We start from the raw sequence: 26721 nt of genomic DNA on the forward strand, positions 1-26721 counted from the left end.
TAACCTAACCTGCATGTCTTTGGACTGTGGGGGAAACCGGAGCACCCGGAGGAAACCCATGCGGACACAGGGAGAACATGCAAACTCCACACAGAAAGGCCCTCGCCGGCCACGGGACTTAAACCCGGACCTTCTTGCTGTGAGGCGACAGCGCTAACCACTACACCACCGTGCCGCCCTTCTCTATTTTCTATTTTTTGTTCATCCTGTAATGATGCTGCTGGAATTTAAATTTCCCTGAGGGAACCCTCCCGAAGGGATCAATAAAGTTCTATCTAATCTAATCTAAATCCAGCAATTTACACACTGAAAGGAGAATTCGCATGCAAATATGCAATCAGTCTCTACAGTATCATTACAAAAATGGGGTGTGTGTTTTTTTTTTTTGTTTGTTTGTTTCTTTTTTTAAAATTATAGTTGAGAAAAAAAAATTACCTGCAACAACCTGATGCAATTTTTTTCCAGCTTGATTCGAGGTATGTTTTTCATGTTCCAGTGCTGATGGAATATTACTGGTATTGTTTTAACAGACTGCAAATTTGATTGTATTCTTTAATTCATTAGAAATGTATACAGTACAGTACCAGTCCAAAGTTTGAACACACCTTCTAATTCAATGTTTTTTCTTTATTTGTATTAATTAAGTCACTTCATGTCTTAAAGTAATGATGGATGTCGCATCTCTTTTCCTTAGTTGAGCGGTTCTTGACATAATATGGATTACTACAGTTGTGGAATAGGGCTATATACTGTATGTTTATTATTTACTGTTTGATCTCAAACACATTAACCCTTTGATGCAAAACATATGCACACCCCTTCTAATGCACAACATGGGTCAAAAATGACCCGCATTCATTTTCCAGGTTATTTCATGCTGACTGAGTTTTTCTTTGCTCTATCTTTTGAAATCAATTTATTTTATGATTGAATATTCCAAGTAGTCTTTAAATATCTTGTTTTGAATTACCACAAATCATTAATTTTTTCTGTCCTACTTTATGAATAAAAATACTTTTTATATTACTACACATGGGTCATCAAAGTGTGATTTAAAATTAAATGTCTTAATACTATAATAATAATTTGTTTCAAGTAATTACTTTAGCAGTGAATGGGGCCAGTTATTTATTTATTAACTATGTCGTTAGCTAAGCCAACTACAATAAAATTAGCTAACTAAAGTAGAATATGTCAACAGCTCAGTAGCTAATAGTAATTACTTGTAACTTTCTGACAAGTAATCTACTCACTCTCAAGGTAACCTAAACATAATCAGTTTTTTTCTAGGGTAATGTTAGAACAATTGAAAAACATTACTTGCATGTATTAGATGGGCAAAGGGCGCTGTGCTGAGCTGTGAAATGTCTGACACAAGCACAATTCACAGTTCCCACCAAACGCTGTAGTAAATGCATGCGGGTCGGTTCTGACCCATGTGTGTAAACTTGATGTAGAATTACAAAAGCTGTGCTTGTTCATGACTTAAGAAAGGAAAAATAAAAATGATGATTTGTGCTAAACAAAAACAAGATATTTACTGCATATTTGGAAAAGTAAATGACAAAATGAATTTATTTCAAAAGTATATCATAGAAACACTCAGCCATACATGAAATAACCTGGAAAATGAATGCAGGTCGTTTTTGACCCATGTTGTGCATTAGAAGGGTAGTGATACAAAAAGGGTTTTTATTCAAAAAGTAAGAAAGGAAAAAATAAATAAGGATGTATGATGATCAAAAACAGGTTAATTGAGGAATACCTTGAATACTGAATGATGGAATTAATTTATTGCAAAGATATAGAAGATAAAAACTCAGTCGGGTTACTATTGACCCATGTTTTGCATCAGAGGGTTAAGAAGGTAAGAAATGGCACTCATATTAACTTTTGACAAGGTGCCTGTTAATTGAAAAGCGTTCCAGGTGACTACCTCATGAAGCTGGTTAAGATAATGCCAATAGTTTGTAAAGCATCATCATGGTGGCTACTTTGAAGAATCTAAAATATGAAACATATTTTGTTTTTAAACACTTTTTTTTGTTTACCACAGACCACGAGTTGGCCTAGTGGTTAGTGTGTCTGCCTCTCAACCGGGAGACCATGAGTTCACCTTGCGGTCGGGCCATACCAAAGACCATCATAAAAATGGTACCTACTACCATCTGGCAAGGCACAATGCGATACAGATGCGAGTGAGGAGTCAAACTCTCATGGTTACCAGAGGACCAGCCCCCCTAGCTGTATAGGCGAGAGGCCGAGGGCTATCGAAACGGAGATCGGCGCCGCACCCATACACCTTAAAGAGTTGGTTAGTACTGGGACAGGAGACTGCCTGGGAAGACCAGATTCTGGCGTGAGAGGGACTTTGACTTTGTTTATCACATAATTCCATGTATGTTCCAGATGTTATTTCATAGTTTTGATGTCCTCAGTATTGTTCTACAATGTACAAAATAGTCAAAATCCAGAAAAACCTATGAATAAGTAGGGGTGTCCAAACTTTTGACTGGTACTGTACTTACTTACTTACTTACTTGGGCCCTTGGCTCCATGCGGAGCATAGGCCACTGATGATCTTCCTCCATCCAGCTCGGTTCTGGGCTTCCCCCTCCAGATCTTCCCAACGCATCCCCAGTCCAATCAGCTCCCGCTCCGTGTCTTGCCTCCAGGAGTTTCTAGGGCGGCCCCTCCTTCTCTTGCCTCGGGGGTTCCAGGTCAGTGCCTGTCTGGTGGTACTGTCAGCTGACTTCCTGAGGGTATGACCAATCCACCCTCATTTCCTTCTCAGGATCTGTTTGGCAACAGGTTCCTGTCCTGCCCTACACCACAGCTCTTCGTTTCTGACCTTCTCTGGCCACCTGATGTTGAAGATGCATCTGAGGCAGTTGTTGACGAATGTTTGTATCTTGTGTTGTGTTGTCTTGTTCATTCTCCATGCCTCTGATCCGTATAGCAAGACTGACTTGACGTTGGAGTTAAAGATGAGCACCTTGGTGTCCATGTGGATTTCCCTGGTACTGTACAGCACCTTAAAATGTGAATGTGTAAAAGAAATGGAGGTTGTGTTCTTAGGTTCACGGTAATTAAACATGGCCTAACACCAAGGGCTCCTGTGTGATCTGGCAACCCTGAACCAGCAACATCTTAGCTCCTGGAATAATTTGTGTTCAGTATTAATTCATTAGCAGGATATTTTTGGGCATGGTGATAATCCAGAATGGCAAGCTGAAGTTCATAATTACATCATTTTCAACAATGTGGGGGGAAAAAAACCCAAAACAGTTTTGTTAGCAACAATATAGCTAACTGATGTGTATTTACTTCTTTTTAAAATGGTGAACTTCTTGCTACTTTGTGCTACAAAGTGTGCTACTGTGTTTACTGTTGATGCTGTAAGCAGCCATGTTGCTTTGACGTCACTTGCTGAACTTGGCGTTGAGGGCAACTTCCTGAATTAGGGTAGGAATTCCAAGTTGAGAGGCATTTTCATTTATTTAAGTTTTTCCAAGTTACAGGTCTGGAAATGCCAAACTACAAGTTGATGCATGTTTGTGGCATATGTATTTGTTATACTTTCTACCCCATAACTCTCATTTTTGTCCATTTCTGGCTGTAGATTTTCAGTGGCCGAGCTTTCTGTAGACACTTTCTTCAGTTTCATGCAACATTAGATCCCATCAGGACTGGAATTTGGTCCCTTGATATCAAAGATCTAAAAGCAGCATTGTGTTCATACACTGCATTCTGTGATAGCGATCATCGAGCTGCTTTTCTATCCCCAGCTGATGGTATCTTCAAGCTCAGGCTTTTAGTGGAGATTGAATAGAGAGACTTGGGTGGACGTTTTCACTTTATTCCTTCATTTTTCACTTTGTTCCTTTATTATTTGATATCGGACTCTTCTGCAGATCTTCTAAAGATGTCGGTGACATGAATGAAAATGCATACTGTGTAGTGTGGGTGTAGTCAGCATGGCATTGATTTTAATGGCATCCATGTGTGACACTTTAACAGCTCTCTGAATTACATGTCACAACGTTAAACAATACTGTCTCTGTACATCTACATTACTGAAGAATTTCAGTTAAATGAATTAGTTAGTGGGTCTGATACCATACCTAAATAGTCTTTCAAATCTGTTAAAGGTCATAGGCAAAGGTTTTCAATTTATGTACATTTGAAAAAAAAACCCTTTGTAATTTTCTTCTGGTCCCAAGAAGTATTGTTAATAAGTAATAATTAAAATCAGTTAGAATAAGTTAGCGCGGATTGCGGTGAATTTCTGCTCGGCGATTTTCGTGACCACTCGGCGCGCGACGTCATTCATGGCAAACAAACCGCTTGAGTTGAGTCCACTTCCGATTATTTGCATTGCCGTTCGGCTTGAGTGCAGACGTGCGTTTGGGAATTTCCAAAGAGAAACCATGCCTTATTGTTGTGCAGTGAACTGTAACAACGGGACCGGTTCAGGAAGAAGTTTTTACCTTTTTCCGAGAGAGGAGAAGAGGCAGAGAGAGTGGATTGTGCACGTGAAGCGAGAGGGTTGGCAGCCGGGTAAATACGCCACTCTGTGCTCCGATCACTTTTTGAAGAATCCCCATCTGTTGGAGAGTTTAGGTGTCAGTGTCGGACAGAGAAGGCTCAAACCTGACGCTGTTGCGACAAAATTCGAACGCGAAATCAAGCAGTTAAAGAAGAAACGGAGCAGCAACGCTCAAGCAAAAAGAAGATTGGAGGTAAACATTTTTACCTTTGCTTGCAATTGACAAGTCAAGAATCCTGAGGGATCCTGTACAATCATTGTGGAAATTAGACAAAAGTGATATTTCCTCACTTAGAGTAGACTAGAAATGGTATAATGCTTGTATTACTATTAGCAACATATTATATTAGCAATATAAACGAATCCACATTCTATTATAGGGATTGTGTGTGTGCCCATGTGGTTTAAATATTCTTCAAAAGGGCTCTTATTTAGTATTACAACAAAAGTAAGAATTTATCATAACTACCAGGATAAATCGTTTGGGCGCTAGTCTTGTTGCGGTCCGGGGTCACCGCGATCAGAGTCGGCCAAGTCGCTGTCCGATTCCGAGGCTGCATGGTCAAACCAGTGAGCCACATTCACCGATTGCTTCGCAACGGCCAGAGGTTCATACATATATGGTTTCACCTCTCGATGTTCAGTTTGGAGAGTTCCTACTTCAAAATCGCTATCGCTTTCAGACATTTTACACAACCTCTCATAACCGAAGTCCGTACACGTGTGCTCGGTTCACAAGTAAACACAGAACTGCTCCCAGTCTGTTTGCCTTGAATGACGTCATGACGACGGTCCCCTGGCGGTGAAAGTGCGCATAAGTGAGATGTAAACAAACCTTCGGAACTTGCGCAAACCAGTATATTTTAACCGTTTTATTAAATTTTAGGGTGCAAATTAGACACCAGGAAGATTGAATTCGCTTTTCGGGTCGTTCTTCTAGAAAATAAAGTTGATATTCTGTGTTCCACCGCCGACCCTTGCCTATGACCTTTAAGCAGTAGAGGTGGACAAAGTACCCAACTTCATTACTGAAGTCAAAGTACAGATCCCACTGCTCAAATGTTACTCCGATACAAGTGAAAGTTGTCCAGTCAAATGTTTACTTAAGTTAAAGTACTGAAGTACTTGCTTTTAAAAATACTTAAGTATTAAAAGTACATTTTCTGTCAACACATCGTTGTATTATTGCCACAACGCTTACAAAACCTAATGCCTCTACCAAGGACAGAAATGTGAATTCACAAAATGAACGCATGCTGTGCCATCATGGTGGTTTAACGTTAAGCTAGCTAGTCAGTGAAACTCCACCTGACATGCTAGCAAACTCTTTTTAAACTCGAAATCATATTGGGTAGCTAACGTTACTAGAAAAGAGAGATTTCTACATTCTGTTTATTTGGCAAGATTATGCTGAAACATATTTCTGAAAGGACTTCAGATAAGTTAACATTATTCATGTTAGCATGGCTCTGTGTTTACATGCTAACTAACAGTGTCCAAGTTAACTAGCCATGTGTTATCATTAGCTGTGGACAAGGCTACGGCAACTTGGTGGGCAAATCCGTAGAAAGTCATTTGACTAACCAGACTGCATAGCTATTGCAACGTTATCGCTGGCTCTAAAGGCACAGACAACTTCACTGCAAGCTTTCTCTTGGAACAAAACGTTTACATCCCTCAATATGCTCCTGCAGGTTGGACAGCGAGTTTTTGTAGGCCGTGATGTGGTTCGTTTTCGGCAAGCAAAGCAAACATTTAAAATGAAACGTATCTAATCATTTCAGAAAACTGAAACATGGGTTCTAGGTAAAGCCATGGGTGCGTGCATTCCCCAAAAGAACCGCCTCCTTTCATTCTGCCATCAACTGATTGTGTTCAAATAATGCTGTTGAGAAACCATTGAACTTGATTTTGTACAGTCTATGGACGTAACGTGACCCTAGTAATTACTGATAGGCTGTTCTCAGTGTCACCTGCAGAAAAACCAATCATGTTAACGAAAAGAAAAACACATCCACTTGCAAAGCTGCGTCATAGTAACGAGTAACGAGGACCTTGACAGAAATGTAGTGGAGTAAAAAGTATGATATTTGTCTTTCAAATGTAATGAAGTTAAAGTCATAAGTTTCCAAAAAAAATACTACTCAAGTAAAGTACAGATACTCAAAGTGTACTTAAGTACAGTACTTGAGTAAATTTACTTCGTTACTGTCCACCTCTGACAGCAACACTGCTTTAAGCAAGACAAAAAAAAAAGTGCAAGACCATCTGAAATCAAAACATAAAATTCCAGCAATATGCTGTGACTGACTAGTACAATACTGTCCATCTCACAGGTCTTGTGTGTGTGTGTGTGTGTGTGTGTGTGTGTGTGTGTGTGTGTGTGTATGCACACATAAGTGTATGTATTCATGCACTTATGAATCTGCCTGTGGAATCATGGTGGTTTAATGTTAAGGTAGCTAGTCAGTGAAGCTCCACCTGACGCTAGCAAACTCAATCATATTGGGTAGCTAACGTTACTAGAAAAGAAAGATTTCTACATTTTGTTTATTTGGCAAGATTATGCTAAAACATATTTCTGAAAGGACTTCAGATAAGTTAACGTTATTCATTTTAGCTTAACTCCGTTTTTTCATGCTAACTAACAGTGTCCAAGTTAACTGTGTTATCGTTAGCCATGGACAAAGCGATGGCAACTTGGCGGGAAAATCCACAGAAAGTCATTTGACTAACCAGACTGCATAGCTATTGCAACATTATTGCTACCTCTAAAGCATATAAAACTTCATTACAAGCTTTCTCTTGGAATAAAATGTTTACATACCTCAATATGCTTCTGCAGGTCGGATGGCGAGTTTTTGTAGGCTGTGACTTGCTCTGTTTTAGGCGAACAAAGCAAACATTTAAAACGAAACGACTCTTTATTCCTTTCAGAAAACTGAAACATGGGTGTGTACATTCCCCAGAAGATCCACCTCCTTCCATTCTGCCATCACCTGATCGTGTTAAATAATGCTGGAGAGAAATAATTGATCTTGATTTTATCCAGTCTATGGATGTGACATGGCCACTGATCGGCTGTCTCAGTGTCACCTGCGAAAAAACCAATCACGTTTTAGCAAAGAAAAGAAAAAAAAAACATCCACTTTCAAAGCTGCTTTATAGTAACAAGTAACGAGGACCTTGACAGAAATGTAGTGGAGTAAAAAGTACGATATTTGTCTTTCAAATGTAGTGAAGTTAAAAGTCATAAGTTGCCCAAAAAAAGTCACGTAAATACAGATACTCAAAAACTGTACTAAAGTACAGTACTCAAGTAAATTTACTTCGTTACTGTCCACCTCTGTTTAATAGTAACATAGCATAATATGTAAGGAATAAAACAAGACGTTTAGAAAAGTGATCAATGACATGCAATGACAGAATATCCAGGAATTTTTTTTTTTATAACATTTTGCCAACAATTACACATTTATTAATGACTGAAAAATTGTATTTATCTATTTATGGTTACATTTAATATTGTTGGCTCCTGTTATCACTTTTCACACATTTCTCTCACCAGCCTCTCTTTTCTTCTCATCTCATTTCTTGGAGTTATTAAGACAAAAAATAAAAAAAAGTAGCTTATGTTACTGAGAAACTGCACATCATAAACGTCTCCCTCTGTTGTGAAGACTTTCCTGTGGCGGAAAACCTACTGACTGTTATAAAGCATTGACATTGAGGCTACTTCTGTAAAAATGTGAAATAAACATCTCCTTGTAGAAAGCTTTACAATTTCAATGATTAGAAATTTTATCTTTGTTAAATAATTCTTCTGAAATCCATGAACCTTGTATGATGTGGAGAGTCTGCCGTGTATGTAAGTGCCTGTGAATGAAGTTATTACTATATAAATGATAACACATTAAAATGAGCTCATAAATCTGAGTTACAGCCAGCACTTCTGACCAATCAGAATCGGGAATTCAACATCGCTGTGGTAGAAAATAAATGAAAATGTAAATATGGTCATTTTTAATGGATGAATCTGAGCCTGCCTTTTCTAATCCTGTTTATCTCCGTGGTGTTTCTGTACTTTGACCTTTTTTTTTTGAAGACGTTCATGATGGAGCTGACGGCACACCAGGGCAGCGTGGGTAATGTGCTGCAGGTGGGGAACCAGCTGATTGCCCAGGGCAACCTGAGCGAGGAGGAAGAGGATGAGATCCGTGAGCAGATGACTTTACTGAACTCCCGCTGGGAGGCACTTCGTGTGAATAGTATGGACCGCCAGGCCAGGTACACACACACACACACACACACACACACACACACACACACACACACACACACACACACTTTTTCACACAGGGAGTGCTATTATGTGTATCTGTTTACTGCTCCAAATATGCATAGCTGTATCTTGGGAGTGGGCGTGTCCTATAACAAACATGCACAATGACCAAAGAAGTTACTATTTTTAAAAATATTAAAATTTATTTTAAATGATTTTTGGAGAACAAGCTGGGACATAAATCAGATCAAGCTACGTAGCAATATGAAAATGTTACTGTGGGTAAATAAATCAAATGAATCAATGAATTTGATTCATTGATTCAATCGAGTGTTGATTAAACTGCTTTAATCATTGTTTCAGACTTCATGAAGTTCTCATGGACCTCCAACATCAGCAGCTCCAGCAGCTCTCTGACTGGTTGAAGGAGACAGAGGGGCGGATCCGTAAAATGGAGACTGAGCCGACGGCGGGAGACATGCCGGGATACCTGGCTCAGATCGAGCAGCACAGAGTAAGCGAGCTCTCTGACTGATGTTTTGTGACATCTGGACCTCGCAAGCTTATTAACAGTTCATCAGAATTATTTGCACGTTCTTGGTCACAAGTTAGCTTAGCATTTTTAGCTTTAAAAGAGGTCATTTCTCCACATGTACGGCATGCCATTAGTGCCAAAAAGACAGAGTGTCATATGGTATTCTATTTTTATTTAATGCTGAATATTTCAGACCTGATGAACCCTGTTTTTGGTTCTTGAAAGCACTTTTTCTTGACATGGAAGAGGAGAGAGAGAGATGTTTGGCTCTTCGTGGTTAAAGAAACAAGACCTTAAAAATTGACATAATTTTACACCATTTTCTCAATCAATAGTCCCTTTATACACCATAACTACAAGGTTTACACTATAGCTTCCAGGCTAAGAAAGCTTGTTCTTGAACACTGAAGCACCCTTTGACCTCTCCTCCTTGCTTGACCATGACCTTTGTTTGTGTTTGGGGTCAGGCTCTGCAGAGCGACCTGGAGGCTGAGCAGGTCAAGGTGAACTCTTTGACTCACATGGTGGTGGTGGTGGATGAGAACAGTGGCGAGAGTTCCACTGCCGCTCTGGAGGACCAACTTCAGGTATGGACATGTGACCAGTTTACATTTCACCGTGCAAGCTTGTGTTTTCACACTCCACCAAACACTCGAGACAGGAATTCTACCTCAAGAACACTAGCACCTACATAAAATGTCATTAGCGTAGCATAAAACTAAATGCTTAAAGAACCAGTTATTACTTCCACCAAGGTGGTTATGTTTTCAGGTTGGTTTGTTTTCCATGAAACTTGGTGGAAGGGTGTAGCATGGGCTAAGGAAGAACCCGTTAAATTTTGGAGTGGCTCTGAGTCACAGGACAGATCCACAAATTTAGTTTCACATTCATTAACATTGCGAGATATGCCATTTGGCCTTGGCGGAAGTCTGCGCTCAACAGTGCCATGCAATTTAAAATCCAGTAGATGGTAGTAAAGTTCAATAGTGACAAAACAAAGCCAGTGTAGAAATACAGTGACCCCGTATCACAATCCACATTAACAGGAACTGACATAAATAGGAATGCCGTTGGAGATTTTCATATCATAGAATAGACAACTGTTTGTCCTTGGTGGCAGTCTGCGCTCTCGGAGTGCCCTTCTAGTTATCATATTATCTAACCTGACTTTATACCACAGTGCTGTTGAACTTTTGAATTTGCGATTCTGATTGGTCAGAAGGTGGTGATTCATTTAACAGCAGCTCTATCGGTAGTTCCAACTGCAAGGTGAATCCCAGGTTTATATTATATATTAATGCACTCATTCTAATATGTTATAGTTTCTGTACTCCACATTCCACATGTATTACTTAAGGAAGGAGTCTCCAGTGTCAGTTATGTTAACAGAAGTAAAGCTGTAACTTTGTTTTCCAACACGAGAGAGAGAGAGAGAGAGAGAGAGAGAGAAGAGAGACTATAAGTGATAACAGGAACTAACTTGTCTCATAAATGTTTGACAAAAAGTGTAGCTATAAACCAATAAAAACTGCAAAGTGTCTGTCTAATTAAAAAAAAAAGTTGTTCGTGAATTATTGTGGTCTCAGAGGAATAAAACATTTGTGCTGTTATGGGGAAAATAATCAACTTTGTGGTGACTCCCATGATTATTTTCTTCTTAAAGCACACTTGCCTGTTTTTGGAAATTGTTGTTTACAACCCTGATTGCCAAGCCACATTCTGCATGCATTACAACAGTGTGGCTTCATGGTAAAAGAGTGCAGGTGCTAAACTGGCCTGCATCCTATTGAAAACATGTAGTGCATTATGGATATGCAAAAATGCGACAATGGAGACCTTGGACTATTGAGCAACTAAAGTTGTATATCAAGCAAAAATTTCATTTTCAAAACTTCAACAATTAGTGTCCTTAGTTCCCAAACACTTATTTCTTCTGCTGCTGCTGCTTCTTTCGGCTGCTCCCATTAGGAGAGCAGCAGTGGATCATCCTGGGCTGCATATTTGATTTGGCATAGGTTTTTACACCGGATGCCCTTCCTGATGCAACCCTCCCCAATCTATCCAGGCCTGTGCAACCTTAATGGCTGGGTATTTTACCTAATCTGCATGTCTTTGAACTGTGGGAGGAAACCGGAGCAAACACACGCAGGCACGGGGCAAACATGCAAACTCCACACAGAAAAGTCCCCGTCATGAGGTTCGAACCTTGAACTTTCTTGCTGTGATGGAACTGTGCTAACTACTGCACCACTGTACTGCCATCCCAAATACTTACTGAGTATTATTAAAAGAAAAGGAGATGTTACACAGTGGTGAACATGCCCCTGTTCGAACTTTTTTGGACCGTGTTTCAGGCAGCAAGTTCAGAATGAGGGTATATTTACAAGAAAACAACAGAGCTCATCAGTTTGGACATGAAATATCTTGTCTTTGTATCGTATTCAATAGAATCTACACTACCGTTCAAAAGTTTGGGGTCACCCAGACAATTTTGTGTTTTCCATGAAAAGTCACACTTTTATTTACCACCATAAGTTGTAAAATGAATAGAAAATATAGTCAAGACATTTTTCTGCCCCTTTTGAGCATTTAATCGACCCCACAAATGTGATGCTCCAGAAACTCAATCTGCTCAAAGGAAGGTCAGTTTTATAGCTTCTCTAAAGCCCTGTCCACACGGCAACGGATTCAGGTGACTCCGATACAATTGCTTATCGTTTAGGCCTGGCGTCCACACGGCACCGGCGTTTTGGGTGCCCAAAACGCAATCTTTTTGAGAACGGGTTCCAGAGTGGAAAGATCTGGCAACGTTGCCGTTGTGAAGTCGTCTGGATGAGTAGAACGGATTTGTTTACGATGACGTCACAACCACATGACTGTGAGTGCTTCACGCCGGGTAGAAGTGTAACGAACTCGATGCGAGTTGTCAACAAATCCTATAACTTGGTTCATGAAACGCGCTTACAAAATATTTTCACTGTGAATATTTATTGTGTAATGGTGCAAAGTGAGAGAGAGAGAGACTCTGCCCTTAGGGCAGAGTCAATCCCGCCAGCAAAAATAGGGGAAAAAAAAGGAGCGATCTCACCTCTTCAGATGTGGGTTTAAGTCCTACAATACATTCCTCAAAAAGGGCGTAGAAGAAATTAATCCATCAACGTGTATCATTCAATTTATTCCGGACCATTAAAGACGCCGCCTTCCGCGTAGAATCATACGTCATCCTCGTCGCCATATTGGATAGGTCAAAGCAGAGAATAAAGATTCATGTGCTGCGTTTAACTGTACCAACAGGTTTACCGTCCAAACGAGATCATATGGGATTACCTTTCACAGGTGAGAAACAACAAATTAATCCATCAACGTGTATCATTCAATTTATTCCGGACCATTAAAGACGCCGCCTTCCGCGTAAAATCATACGTCATCCTCGCCGCCATTTTGGATAGGTCAAAGCGGAGAATAAAGATTAGCTGCGTTTAACTGTACCAACAGGTTTGCCGTCCAAATGAGATCACATGGGATTACCTTTCACAGGTGAGACTGGAAAAATACTTTTCATTGTATTTGGTCATTATAATGTAATTTTACAAACAGATTTTCCTGACTTAGTGGCTAATATGAAGTCTCGCGCATAATAGTTTATGCGCATGCGTCCTTACTTCTTCTATTGTTCTGGTGTCTCCGAAGGGACCGTCTTACAGCGCCCCTAGAGGTGTGGCATGTGTATTGCATCGTTTTCAGCAAGCGTTGCGTTGCCATATGGACCTGATATTTTACTGATTGTTGCCCATTTGGACACGATATATTTTTAAATAACATCTCGTTGCCGTTGTCGTGTGGATTTAGCCTAAAGAGCTAAACTGTTTTCAGCTGTGCTAACATGATTGTACAAGGGTTTTCTAATCATCCATTAGCCTTCTGAGGCAATGAGCAAACACATTGTACCATTAGAACACTGGAGTGATAGTTGCTGGAAATGGGCCTCTATACACCTATGGAGATATTGCACCAAAAACCAGACATTTGCAGCTAGAATAGTCATTTACCACATTAGCAATGTATAGAGTGGATTTCTGATTAGTTTAAAGTGATCCTCATTAAAAAGAACAGTGCTTTTCTTTCAAAAATAAGGACATTTCAAAGTGACCCAAAACTTTTGAACGGTAGTGTAGGTCAAAATGGTTTTACAAATCATCACATTCTGTTTTTATTTATGTTTTACGTAGCGTCCCAACTTTTTTGGAATCAGGGTTATAAATAATGTGCATATAATGAGTTTAAAAGTTCAGTAGTTGGCTAGGAGGCATTTTATATTCTCACTTTCTTTGTAACCTCATTTGTAACGACACAGAGCTCAGTGTTTTGTAGCACGGACTATGCTGTAGTTTGCGCTGTGGCCTGTAATGACACACGGTGCTCTTTGAACCTTAAAGCCTGTTTGTGTCTGCTGAAGCTCACAGAGGATTACGGCCTTAAGAACCGACGGGTGAAAAAGCACCTACCTACTTCCCAGGCGCAAACGATGTGCTTCATCTTCGAGCCGATGCTAGGCAGAAATGTTCCTCTCGAGTGAACACACGGTGGTGGAGTCTGTAGTGTACAGGCTGGATGGTGGCTTTGGTATCAGAAAACACTTGCTCTCCTGCTAGATGCACGTATCGTGATCGTTCTCGGTGCTGTGGAACGTCTGACCTTTCACACAAGGATACACTGTTTACGCACTAAAGTGTTTAGATGAAAAAGAGCCATACCAGGTCCATACTTGTAAACTGTGACCAGAATGCTCTATTCTGATTGGTCAGAAGGTGTTGAAGGCAGCAGCCCTTACAGTAGATCTGGCTTCAGTGCCAGCCATATGAATTGAAATGTTCTTGGGTTAACACACCTCCTGATTTTTATCTTTACAAGGTAATGTAGCTCAAAAAAACTTGGTCCTTATTTTCTTTAAAAATATCTAACCAATAGCTACTAGTGTCTAGAAAAATTCAGCAATCATCACCAGGGCTTTGAACCAGAATTTTTTTTCCTATTGGTTCGTTCCGAACAGAAACGGAATTTTAACGTTTCCGGTTTTGGGTTCCACCATTAAATAGACGTTCCCGAACCGGTTAGAACAAAAAAATTTTGTTCCCAGAACGGTTAATTACGTTCCCTGTCAGCTGTTTAACAAATGGCTATAAAATTGTCTCTGTCTCATCCAGCTTAAGCCAAATGTAGGCTAATTTTATTACAACCTTCATTAAATAAGACAAGAAATAATTCAAAACAATTATTATTTCAAATGTTGGCGATTTGGATTCTCAGTATGTCTTCCCATCTACACAAACAGAAAAAGTGCCAAAAATGAAAGATAATTCGTTTAGTGTGTTACCAAAGGCTAGTCAGGCCCTATGCATTGATAGGCTAACAGAGGTTAACGTCATTTAATGTTCGCGAGCCTCTCATTAACGTGGACAAATATATTGATATCGTGTTTGAAATTGACGTTTTTGAATAACGATAGACTGCAATATTTACCTCTTATTTAAGATGTGGAGACGTGATAGTAGTCCACCCTCCCGCTCTCTCCATTCAGTCAGCGAACGTCACACAGGAAGTGAACCCCAGCGGGTCATAGAAACTTGCGCAGGAGAAGAATGACTTTTTTATTTGTAGGCTACGGAAACTTTGAGGAACGAAATAAAAACCGGTATTAACCGGTTACCATTATTTTTAATAAGCGCTTCTGTTCCGGAACATAAAAAATAATAAAGTTTCTGGTTTCGTTTCTGTTCCATGTGAAATAGAAAAAGTTCCCGGTTTTCATTTTCGTTCCTTGAACCGGTTCAAAGCCCTGATCATCACCGATTGTGTTATTGTTTGTACTGCTTTCTGTCAAGTTGAGACGAGAGTTTGCTGGAGGTCAGAGATTTTCTTCATGCTAATAGTATGCAGCGCAATTATTATTATTTTTTTTTTGGACGCTGTAATGGTTCACTGTATGTTTCTGGTGCAGTCTCTGGGCGAGCGCTGGGCTGCGGTGTGTCGCTGGACCGAGGAGCGCTGGACTAAACTGGAGGAAATTCTGCTTGTGTGGCAGCAGCTCCTAGAAGATCAGGTTAAAAACATTTAACTTCAATTTTTCACAATTTTCTTAACCAGTTTTATCATCTGAACTTATGTGTATTTTCATGGCATTTCCAGAACCTGTTCAGTGCGTGGCTGACAGAGAAAGAAAAGGCTCTGAGTGAAGTACAGACGAGTGATTTCAAGGACCCGAGCGAGATAAACGCCAACGTTCGAAGATTAGCGGTGAGAAGTCTAGCTAAGGAACCATGTTATTCAGGAAGTACCGGATAGTAAGATCGGCACTGAATGTTAGATTTTTATTGACTAAATTGGCAGTTTGAAACTTTTGACCTTTGACCTCATCCGGCAGAGCCTGAAGGAAGACATGGCGCAGAAGCGGCGGGCACTGGGTGCGCTGTCCGAGGCAGGGCAGGATGTGGCGCAGGTGCTGAAAAGTCCTGCAGCGAAGGAACGCATTGAGACGGACATGGAGGAGCTGACGCAGCGCTGGGACAACCTGGTGCAGAGACTGGAGGACTGCTCCAATCAGGTATATATGGAAAAACTGTCATATTACTGTACAGTACTGTGCAAAAGTCTTGGGCTCCTTATTTTTTTCAGACAAGCTTCTCATCTCATTATCTCTAGCCGCTTTATCCTGTTCTACAGGGTCGCAGGCAAGCTGGAGCCTATCCCAGCTGACTACGGGTGAAAGGCGGGGTACACCCTGGACAAGTCACCAGGTCATCACAGGGCTGACACATAGACACAGACAACCATTCACACTCACATTCACACCTACGGTCAATTCAGAGTCACCAGTTAACCTAACCTGCATGTCTTTGGACTGTGGGGGAAACCGGAGCACCCGGAGGAAACCCACGCGGACACGGGGAGAACATGCAAACTCCGCACCCTCGCCGGCCACGGGGCTCGAACCCGGACCTTCTTGCTGTGAGGCGACAGCGCTAACCACTACACCACCGTGCCGCCTCTCATACAAGCTTTTGTTACAGATTTCTATTTTATGACTTCTACGTTATCGAGTCAGTATGAAAATATTTTAGAGTTCCAGGCGTTCGTTTTCCAGCACAAAATTAAATGTTACAGGAAAAAAAATGCTTGTATCTGTGCAGCATGTTATATAAGAGAGCACTTTTCATATCAAAAAAGAAAACCGAATGAAGACTACTGGGTTTTGGTGCAAAATTAAGACGCGAGTGTGACAAAGTGTCCAGAAGAACTGGTTCTGGTTCTGTAAGATGCTCAATAAAACCTACAGCTCATTTCCTTATAAAACTGCACTCATTGTACTTGAGACTACAGGTTTTTTTTTTTTCTTCAAAGCAATGGGTCGTCTCACACCAAATATTGACTTTGTTTCATTTATTATGGCTTACTGCTGTTTATATATATAATATATATATATATATATATATATATATATATATATATATATATATATATATATATTTTTTTTTTAACGTTAAAACATTTCATTATTTTTATGCTTCCGCCACCTTAAGGTGCAGGAGGCATTATGTTTTCGGGTTGTCCATCTGTCCGTGCAGCCGTCTGTGCGTGCGTGCGTCTGTCCCGAAACATTGTGAACACGATATCTCTAAGGCTAATGAAAGGAATTTCACCAAACTTTCACCATTTGTGCGCTTTGGGACAAACATGAACTGATTAGATTTTGAGGTTAAAAGGTCACAGGTCAAGATTACTGTGAGGTCAAATGTCCATCCCCAAACCTTGTAAACGCCATATCTCAAAGACTAATGAAAGGAATTTCACCAAACTTTCACCATTTGTGCGCTTTGGGACAAAGATGAAATGATTAGATTTTGCGATCAAAAGGTCTAAGGTCAAGGTCACTGTGAGGTCAAATGTCTGTCCGCAAACCTTGTGAAGACAATATCGCCAAGGCAAATGAAAGGAATTCCACCAAATTTTCACCATTTGTGCGCTTTGGGACAAACATGAAAGGATTAGATTTTGAGATCAAAAGGTCTAAGGTCAAGGTCACTGTGAGGTCAAATGTCTGTCTGCAAACCTTGTGAAGACAATATCGCCAAGGCAAATGAAAGGAATTTCACCATACTTTCACCATTTGTGCATTTGGGGACAAACATTAACTGATTAGATTTTGAGGTTAAAAGGTCACAGGTCAAGATTACTGTGAGGTCAAATGTCCATCCCCAAATCACAACTTAATAAGGCGTGTAATCTACCAGGCGGAGGCATCCCCATTGACGCTGTTGGCGTCGAGTTCTGTCTAGTTTTAAGCCATTTTTGGTCGACAGCATTTCTTTACATGTGCCTAAGACTTTTGTACAATACTGTACAAATGAAAAATATGCAATGCACAAAATTATTGAAAATACATGAGAAAGTACACGCGCACACACACGGCACTTGTAGTTGTGCTGTTGTGAAAATGCTTCAGGATGTTTTCTGTACACTCTTATCTATAGAGTTCTTATTTAACACGATCATATACACTTTTGTCTCGTCTCCAAGGTAACCGTGGTAGTCAGTGCTGCAGGGACACCACAGGTGCAGGAGAGGGTCGTCATGGAGACGGTCACCACTACAGTGGAGCGCATAAAGTACACGGTCACAGACCGAGAGCTCCTGCCTCCTGCACCACCAAAGAGACGCCACCTGGATACAGACACAGAGCACAGGAAACTGTACGAGCACACACGCACTCTCGCATGGACACCCACAACTTCAGTGTTCAGTAGGGACATTGGTAGGTTCTTACCTTGTGTGTGTGTGTGTGTGTGTGTGTGTGTGCACGCAGAGTGGACAGTGAGATTCCTGACCTTTTATCCTGTTTGACAAGATGGAAAACCTCAGCACAATCACTGTCCTCTAGAGATCCTCACGACTTCACAAAAAGACTCCAGGTGATAAATGTTAAGAGAGCACCGCTGCTGATTTTGTGCAGTGCGAGCGCCACTGCTGATTGGCTCAGAGCGTTTAACATGTTTCATGTCCATGTTTCCAGGGCCTGGAGGTGGAGCTTACAGACCAAGAGCAGCGAGTGAAAGATGTGATGGAGAGAGGAGAGAAGCTGACGGAGCAGTTAGAGAAAGGTAAAGAATTCTGGGTAGTTTTGACTAAACTAAAGCTAATCAATCCATCAAAAAAAAACAACAACAACTATTTGTGCTCTTGTAAAATTAACTAAAGCAAAACAGGGGAAAAAACCCAAATAAACCAAAAGGCTGAATAAAAATAAAAAATTTTTTTTCTATTTTTATTTATTTATTTGTTTGTTTATACTGTATTTTTCCCCCTTTGGTACCTTTGTTTGTTTTTTTTATTCTGTCTTTCCCAAACTATTCTTTCCTATTTTCCTTTTCCTTCCTTTCTTTTAGACTTTCTCTCTGCCTTTCTTTCTGTCATGGTCTCTCTCTCTCTCTCTCTCTCTCTCTCTCTCTCTCTCTCTCTCTCTCTCTCTCTCTCCCTCTCCCCCTTTTGTCTACTTTTCATTTATTAATAATTTGATTAATTTAAAAAAATTGTGTGTTTTATTTATTTATACACTACTGTTCAAAAGTTTTGGGTCACTTTGAAATGTCCTTATTTTTGAAAGAAAAGCCCTGTTCTTTTTAATGAGGATCACTTTAAACTAATCAGAAATCCACTCTATACATTGCTAATGTGGTAAATGACTATTCTAGCTGCAAATGTCTGGTTTTTGGTGCAATATCTCCATAGGTGTATAGAGGCCCATTTCCAGCAACTCTCACTCCAGTGTTCTAATGGTACAATGTGTTTGCTCATTGCCTCAGAAGGCTAATGGATGATTAGAAAACCCTTGTACAATCATGTTAGCACAGCTGAAAACAGTTGAGCTCTTTAGAGAAGCTATAAAACTGACCTTCCTTTGAGCAGATTGAGTTTCTGGAGCATCACATTTGTGGGGTCGATTAAATGCTCAAAATGGCCAGAAAAATGTCTTGACTATATTTTCTATTCATTTTACAACTTATGGTGGGAAATAAAAGTGTGACTTTTCATGGAAACCACAAAATTGTCTGGGTGACCCTAAACTTTTGAATGGTAGTGTATATAGTGTGTGTGTGTATATGTATATATGTGTGTATATATAATGTGTGTGTGTGTATATTATTTATATATATATATATATATATATATATATATATATATATATATATATATATATATATATATATATATATAATGTGTGTGTGTGTGTGTGTGCGCGTGTGTGTGTGTAGTCTTATTATTTAGAAACATCCACAAAAAAACCCCGCAAGTTAATTAAAATAATTTTAATTTTGAACCGGTTCGCCATTTTGACAATGCGTGTCTAGTCTGTGGGAAAACACTGGAAGTGACATTAACGGAATCTTCACGAGTAAAGATGTTGGAAAATATGTCACTCATATCCGTGATGTATTTCGTATGAAAAATATGAGTTTTTCAACACTAGAAGATAAACTTCATATCTTCAAGCCACTGTGTGATTTTCTTTTTATTATATAGACACATTCACAAACAAAAAGTGCCAAACAATTAATTGATTTCTTCACAGTTGAAGATATTGATGAAATATATCCTCTCTCTCTCTCTCTCTCTCTCTCTCTCTGCAGAAGGTTTGTCCTCGTCCCCGGTTCGCTCTGCGCTCGTCTCTGTGCAGTCAGAGTTTTGTTCCTGTCAGCAGCTCCTTCAGGACCTGCAGGACAGAGCTAAGGTGTTGGAACGGGTGGTGTCCTTGTCCTCCGATCTGAAGGTTCTAGATGGAACCCTGGTGGACGCTGAGGCCTGGCAGAACCGTACAACTGGACTCGTTGCAGACGCTGAGCTTTCCGCTCTGCACATGCTCCGTGACGACTGCCAGGTGAGGGGAATGACCCGAGGGCAGTACTGGGCCTGTGATTTGGCCTCAATTTACTGTCTATTTTAATTATTGATACAAGTCATGATGATGGAGCAGACTGAGGGAAAATGAGTTGTATTAAACTCCTGGTGTAATCAGTAATAATAGCAGTGTACATGTGTGTTTTGTGTACTTATCCTGACGTGTTGGTGCCGTGCCAGTGACTCAGTACCCTGTTGAAACCCTGGCATTAACTATAATGGGGAACACAGACATTTGGATGATGATCAGAGAAGCTTTTTCTCACAGCCATTACGGAATAATGAGTTATCTGGCATCAGTCTGTCATGAGCACGATTACAGTATTCTTCATTTGTGTGTGCTCCAGGCTCAGCTGGCAGGACTGCTGGGTCTGAGCTCTCGCCTTCAGGAACTTCATGTCCAGGCAGCGTCTCTGGCTGCAGAGCCCGATGTTCCTACTGACATCCAGCGCAGCGTGGGCGCCCTGTCATCGCGATACGACTCGACTCTTCAACAGCTCACAACACGAGAGCAGGAGATTAATGCTGGTAAACATAACGAGCTTGACACACTCATGATGATGAGGGAATTCCAGTTTAGCATTTCCTGGATGCATTACCATATTATTTGGAGTATCAGTTCTATCATAGTAACTGCAGTATAAATTCTACCAGTAATATATGGTGCTTTATTATATAGTTGGATTAATATAATAGTAAATTTATCACATGGAAGATTACACACGGTGTTTATTAAACCAGGTTTCCTGGTTTTCTTTCACTTTCCAGAACATTCCAATAGGTGAATTGGCTAAGGTAAATTGTCCCTAGCTTGTGTGTGTGTGGTGTGGTGATGGACTAGCATTCCATCCAGGTGGTATTCTTGCCTCACACGCAGCATTCCCAGAATACTCTCCACTGTGACCCTGACCAGAATAAAGCTGTCTGTGAAAGAGTGAGTGGAAGAATGATCGTATTCCTGGATGCTGCTGTCATTAATTTGTTCATCATCTTTTTTTTACACACACTGTCCAGTCAAGATATCACAACAAGGAAACTTGGTCCGGGCTTTCCAGACCAGGAAGTTGGAAACTTGTAATTACTGTCATGACCGATCTCATGACTTTGAGCTGACAGGTGTGGTGTTTTTCTTTAGGCGATGGTGAGGTCCACCTATTTACACTCTTTCTCTCTCCCTCACACACACACACACACACACACACACACACACACACACACACACACACACATATATATATATATATGAGTGAGTGATTGATTCCACGCTTATGGGTACTGAAATGAGGACATGAACTTATTTTTAAAAATTCACCTAAAACCATTTCTTTTTTTTTACCATCAGGTCACAAAACATGTAATCTTTAATGAATGATATGTTAAAAGATAACTTTAATCTTCTGAGATGTAATAAAAACATATTTATATGCCAAAGTCAGAACGTAACAGAAGTGTTGTGGACATATATATTCTCAATTTTAACAATGTAGAATTACTTTTTGAAACATAGGAAGGTGATGTTTTAGCAAATATAATTAATAAACATGTGTAGTAGAATAAACATACACATTCTTTCAATAAGATTAACATGGTATATAGCTAGATTGTAATTAATTTGTAACAGACGCGAGATGGACAGTCGTAACAGAAGTAATGTAACAGACATCATTTTGGAACTCATAGGCTTGACTTTGGCATATAAATATGTTTTTATTACATCTCAGAAAATTAAAGTTATCTTTTAACATATCATTCATTAAAGATTACATGTTTTGTGACCTGATGGTAAAAAAAGAAATGGTTTTAGGTGAATAAGTTCATGTCCCCATTTCAGTACCCATAAGCATGGAATCACTCATATATATATATATATATATATATATATATATATATATATATATATATATATATATATATATCTTTGGATGGATGATAGGCATGTCAGGATTCGATTTTCTCCATGATTTTTTTGAAAAAATATTGCAACAAAATCAGAAAAAATTAGGGCGGTATGGAAAATGCAAATAAAAAAAAAGCAAGCAGTGATTTCTAATTTTACTTTGACTTGTATTTCATTGCAGACAGTATGAACAAAATACATTTCATGTTCTGTCTGGTCAACTTCATTTCATTTGTTAATATACATCCATTCCTGCATTTTAGGCCTGTAGCATATTCCAAAAAAAGTTAGGACTGGGACAATTTAGGGCAAGCAATGAGGTAAAACAGTTAAATAATGATGTGATTTGAAACGGGTTTGTCAACAAAGGCTTGGGAAAATTATTGAAGTGTTTAACAACAATGGTCCTCAAAGAAAGACATGAAGGGATTTGGATATTTCACTCTCTAAAGTGCATAATACCATTAAACGATTCAAGGAATCTGGAGGAATTTCAGTGTGTAAAGGGCAAGGGCTCAAGCCTAATCTGAACACTTGTGATCTCTGATCCCTCAGACAGCACTGCATCAAGAGCCATCATTCATTTATCGCTGATATAACCACATGGGCTCAGGATTACTTTGGCAAATCTTTGTCAAGCTTGATAATACAGAGTTACATCCACAAATGCCTGTTAAAACTTTACTGTGCAAAAAGGAAGCCTTATGTTAACTGTGTCCAGAAGTGCCATCGACTTCTCTGGGCTCAGAGGTATGTGGGATGGACCATCATACAGTGGAAACGTGTATTGTAGTCAGACGAATCAGTATTCCAGGTCTTTTTTGTAAGAAATGGAAGCCGTGTGCTCCGGACCAAAGACAAAAAGGACCATCCAGACTGTTACCAGGAATAAGTCCAAAAGCCAGGGACTGTCATGGTATGGGGTTGTGTCAGTGCCCTTGGCAAAGGTACCTTACACTTCTGTGATGGAGCATTAATGCAGAAAAGTACATTGAGAATTTTGGAGCAACATATTCTGCCTTCAAAGCAACATTTTTCCAGGTACGTTTAAACAAGACAATACAGAACCACATTCTGCACATGGGGGGAAAAAAAACCCCAAACTTAAAACAACTTAAATATTCCTTTTGTTTAACACCCCCCCCCCCCCCCCCCAAAAAAAAAAAAAAAAAAACACCAAAAAACCTTCAAACACCTTAAATATTCCTTTTTTTTAAAAAAAAAAACCCCAAAAACCTTTTGTTTCATTTTCTTAAAAACCAGCAACAATTATTTACCCATATTTGTAAAGTTGGAGTAAAATATAATAGCCTATTAACTAAAATTAATTTTATTAAAAATGAAAATTGCTAATCACAAACAAGCCTTTTCTTAAAATTTAATGAACATTTGTCCTACCTTCATTTGCTTCTTTTTTTTTTTTTTACTTTTAGCAGTTTGTAAAAAGAGAACATTGATTTCTAGTTAAATCTATTTGCACAGTCAGTCGCACAACATGTCTTTCCCATTTTAAATCTTTTCTTTTGTGCTTTTGTGGCATTCAAGCTGTGTTACTTCCACCTATGGTGAAGTCATGTATATTCCCTCTATTGTACTTTATTGTGCCTTCTGATCTCTAAACAACAGAGTTACAGCTAGGAAAAACTAGGAGCTTATGCAGCCTGATAATAATCACAATTCATTTTTTACTTCAACATTTTGAATAATCATAAATTTGTATCACCATTTATCGTCACGATATCTTTACATGCCTAATGCTGTCTTGTGTATCAGCACAGCTTTTAAAGTAACAAAGGCTTGACTGAGGTAATGGTTGCTAAACAGGGAATTCAAGGCCAAAAAAAAGCCAGAGCTAGGAATGGTCAAAGCTATTTCTAAGTGAGTTGAGAATCAACTCAACTCCGTTCACATGGACTCCTTTGAATTTGCGTTGACAGGAAAAATACAGCTCGGCCATAAATAAGCCGTTTTCTCTTCCTCAGTTTCAGTCTCACTCTATTGGGTCTTATGCTTTCCTCCACCTTTTCACTGCTTCACCAGTGATTTATATGGTGCATAATTGAACCAAACGGGGGGGGATGTTGGAGAGCAAGAGAGAGAGTGGAAAAAGAAAGTTGTTTTGGGAAGCACTGAGCACTTCCAAAATCTCCAGATCCTTGTCGTTCTTTTTATCCCCCCAGCGTATAATGTGGAGGGATATAGCTATCGCTCTGTCCGTCTGTCCATCCGTCTGTAAATATTTTAGTTTCCGGAGCATAACTCAAAAACTATTAGGAATTTTTTTTTTTCACGAAACCTGACCGTTATGTTAAATACCTAGAGGAGTTGTGCCTTTTGGGATTTCTTTGATTTTTTTTTTTTCTCCATTTCCATGTCAACCATCTTCGGAAAATTTGGAGTGGGGTTTCATGTGAGGGCCGGGGGGATAGGTCCTCTCCTGATGACTCTTGTTCTTTCTGCTTTACCACAGATATGGAGTTTTTTTTTTTTAAACACTCCTGTATAAACTGATGTGTACATCCGCGTAAAGCCTGCTACAAACATTACATGCACAATAGAGTGACTGTGATGTGTTGAACAAAATGGGTTGGGATATGAACCTTTTAATAGGATATTAATAGGACATTTTCACTTAAAAAAGAAGTTAAAAGGTCCTTCAGTTTTCATTTTAAGATCAAATTTACATGAAGCATTTAAATGTATGCTTAATAAATGTTACTTGCAGTATTTTGTCTGTATGTGGCTGTACTGGCCACTCCAAAACACACACACACACACACACACACACACACACACACACACACACACACACACACACACACACACACACTCAGACAAAACACTATCTGCCAACCTAAAGAAATTCTCACTCACACACACACACACACACACACACACACACACACACACACACACACACACACACACACACACACTCTCTCTCTCAGACAAAACACTATCTGCCAACCTAAAGAAATTCTCACACACTCTCACACACACACACACACACACACACACACACACACACACACACACACAAAGACCAACACAGACACTCCCACTTAGCCAAAATGCATCACACACAAACACACACAGTCTTGTGTATCCTCACAGGATTTCTGAGACATTCTGTCGTTTTTTTCTTTTGCTTTGAAATATTCTTCTTTTTTTTGTTTTTCTCTCAGCTCTGAACAGACTACAACAGATTGAGAAAAGCGTTGATATTCGGGCCAAACTCGAGTCCAGACTTCCAGCTCTCACTGCAGACGTCATGGACATGCCCTCCACTGAGAAAGCTGTGGACAAAGCTCAGGTGTGTGTGTGTGTGTGTGTGTGTGTGTGTGTGCGCGCATGCCTGCATGTGCACGCCTGCCCTCCGTGCTTATTGGCACCTTGTAAATATCAGTAAAAAGGGTGAGAAAATAAATTCACCTTTTTGGTAAAGTTGCTTCATCTCACACTGACAAAAAAATGAAAGAAATCCAACTTTTAATTATAATAGTTATTCAGAGAAAACCAAATCCCTCATCAAGAAATGATTATTTTCAATAAAAACACATGTACCAGTATTATAGGCACCCCTGGAAATAAGAGTGAGCGCAACTGTAACTGAAGCATGTTTCCCATTTAAATTGTACAGTATTTTTGAGTTGATTGGAGTGTGTAGGAACTTTCAAGCTGTAATCCATGACTTCTTGATTAACTGGGGAACAAATATGAGGTGACACAGAAGCCAAATTCCCTTAGTCATCCATCAACATGGGAAAGAGAAGAGAACACACAAACCAAATGAGGGAGAAGTGTGTTGACCTTCATAAGTCAGGGAATGGTGATTTTAAAAAATAGCTACTCACCCAAAAATGTCCATTTCGACTGTTAGGACAATAATAAAAAAGTGGACACCAACGGGAACGGTTACAAACTGGCCTAGAAGAGGAACCAAGTTTATTTCACCCCACCCATGTAGCGTGAGGAAGAGTGTAAGAGAGGCGCAAAAAAAAATCCCCAAGGGTCACTGTTGGTGAATTACAAGAAAAAGCGAAATCTCAGGGTTTCCAAGTCTCCAAAACCACCATTAGATGCCACCTCGATGCCAACAGATTATTTGTAGGTGTGCCAGCTGGGCTGCCAACTCTCATGCAATGAGCGTGAGACACACACATTTGATTGTCTTCACACGCTCACACGCCATACCTCCGATTTCTCACGCTAGAAAAAAATCGTTTATCTATCTAATCTAGGCTACCCATTGCGTCGCGCCAACCACTTACGATTGATCAATTACGCCTTACGCACGGCTAAACAGGCAGAGAGGTGTTCCCTTCTGTACACACTCCTCTATGGTAGGTGGCGCATCTAATGATGCTGCACTCGCCGGAAGTTGGATAATTGCCTACGTGTCAATTTAGAGGAAGAGGAGAGAGAAGAAGGTATCCGAGTTGAAGACGGGTGTCTCAGACAGGTTTGTACATATGCACGCCAATGTGTGGCGTTACTGGCGTAATTAT

General features: G+C 39.8%; 1 protein-coding gene across 8 annotated transcripts in view; it reads left to right on the forward strand.

The window, feature by feature from the left end:
* The window catches only part of utrn (utrophin), a 451611-nt gene that overhangs the window by 109509 nt on the left and 315381 nt on the right, over window positions 1–26721 (forward strand). For all 8 annotated transcript variants that reach the window (XM_060937691.1, XM_060937690.1, XM_060937694.1 and 5 more), the window contains 12 exons: window positions 8655–8836; window positions 9195–9345; window positions 9834–9953; window positions 15365–15466; window positions 15553–15660; window positions 15788–15967; window positions 17941–18113; window positions 18227–18332; window positions 18434–18521; window positions 20049–20296; window positions 20664–20844; window positions 25399–25526. In XM_060937691.1, coding sequence (XP_060793674.1) covers window positions 8655–8836; window positions 9195–9345; window positions 9834–9953; window positions 15365–15466; window positions 15553–15660; window positions 15788–15967; window positions 17941–18113; window positions 18227–18332; window positions 18434–18521; window positions 20049–20296; window positions 20664–20844; window positions 25399–25526 — 1767 coding nt within the window. The remainder of the gene's footprint in view (window positions 1–8654; window positions 8837–9194; window positions 9346–9833; window positions 9954–15364; window positions 15467–15552; window positions 15661–15787; window positions 15968–17940; window positions 18114–18226; window positions 18333–18433; window positions 18522–20048; window positions 20297–20663; window positions 20845–25398; window positions 25527–26721) is intronic.

This window comes from Neoarius graeffei, chromosome 13 (assembly GCF_027579695.1).
Source record: "Neoarius graeffei isolate fNeoGra1 chromosome 13, fNeoGra1.pri, whole genome shotgun sequence".
Lineage (NCBI taxonomy): Eukaryota > Metazoa > Chordata > Actinopteri > Siluriformes > Ariidae > Neoarius > Neoarius graeffei.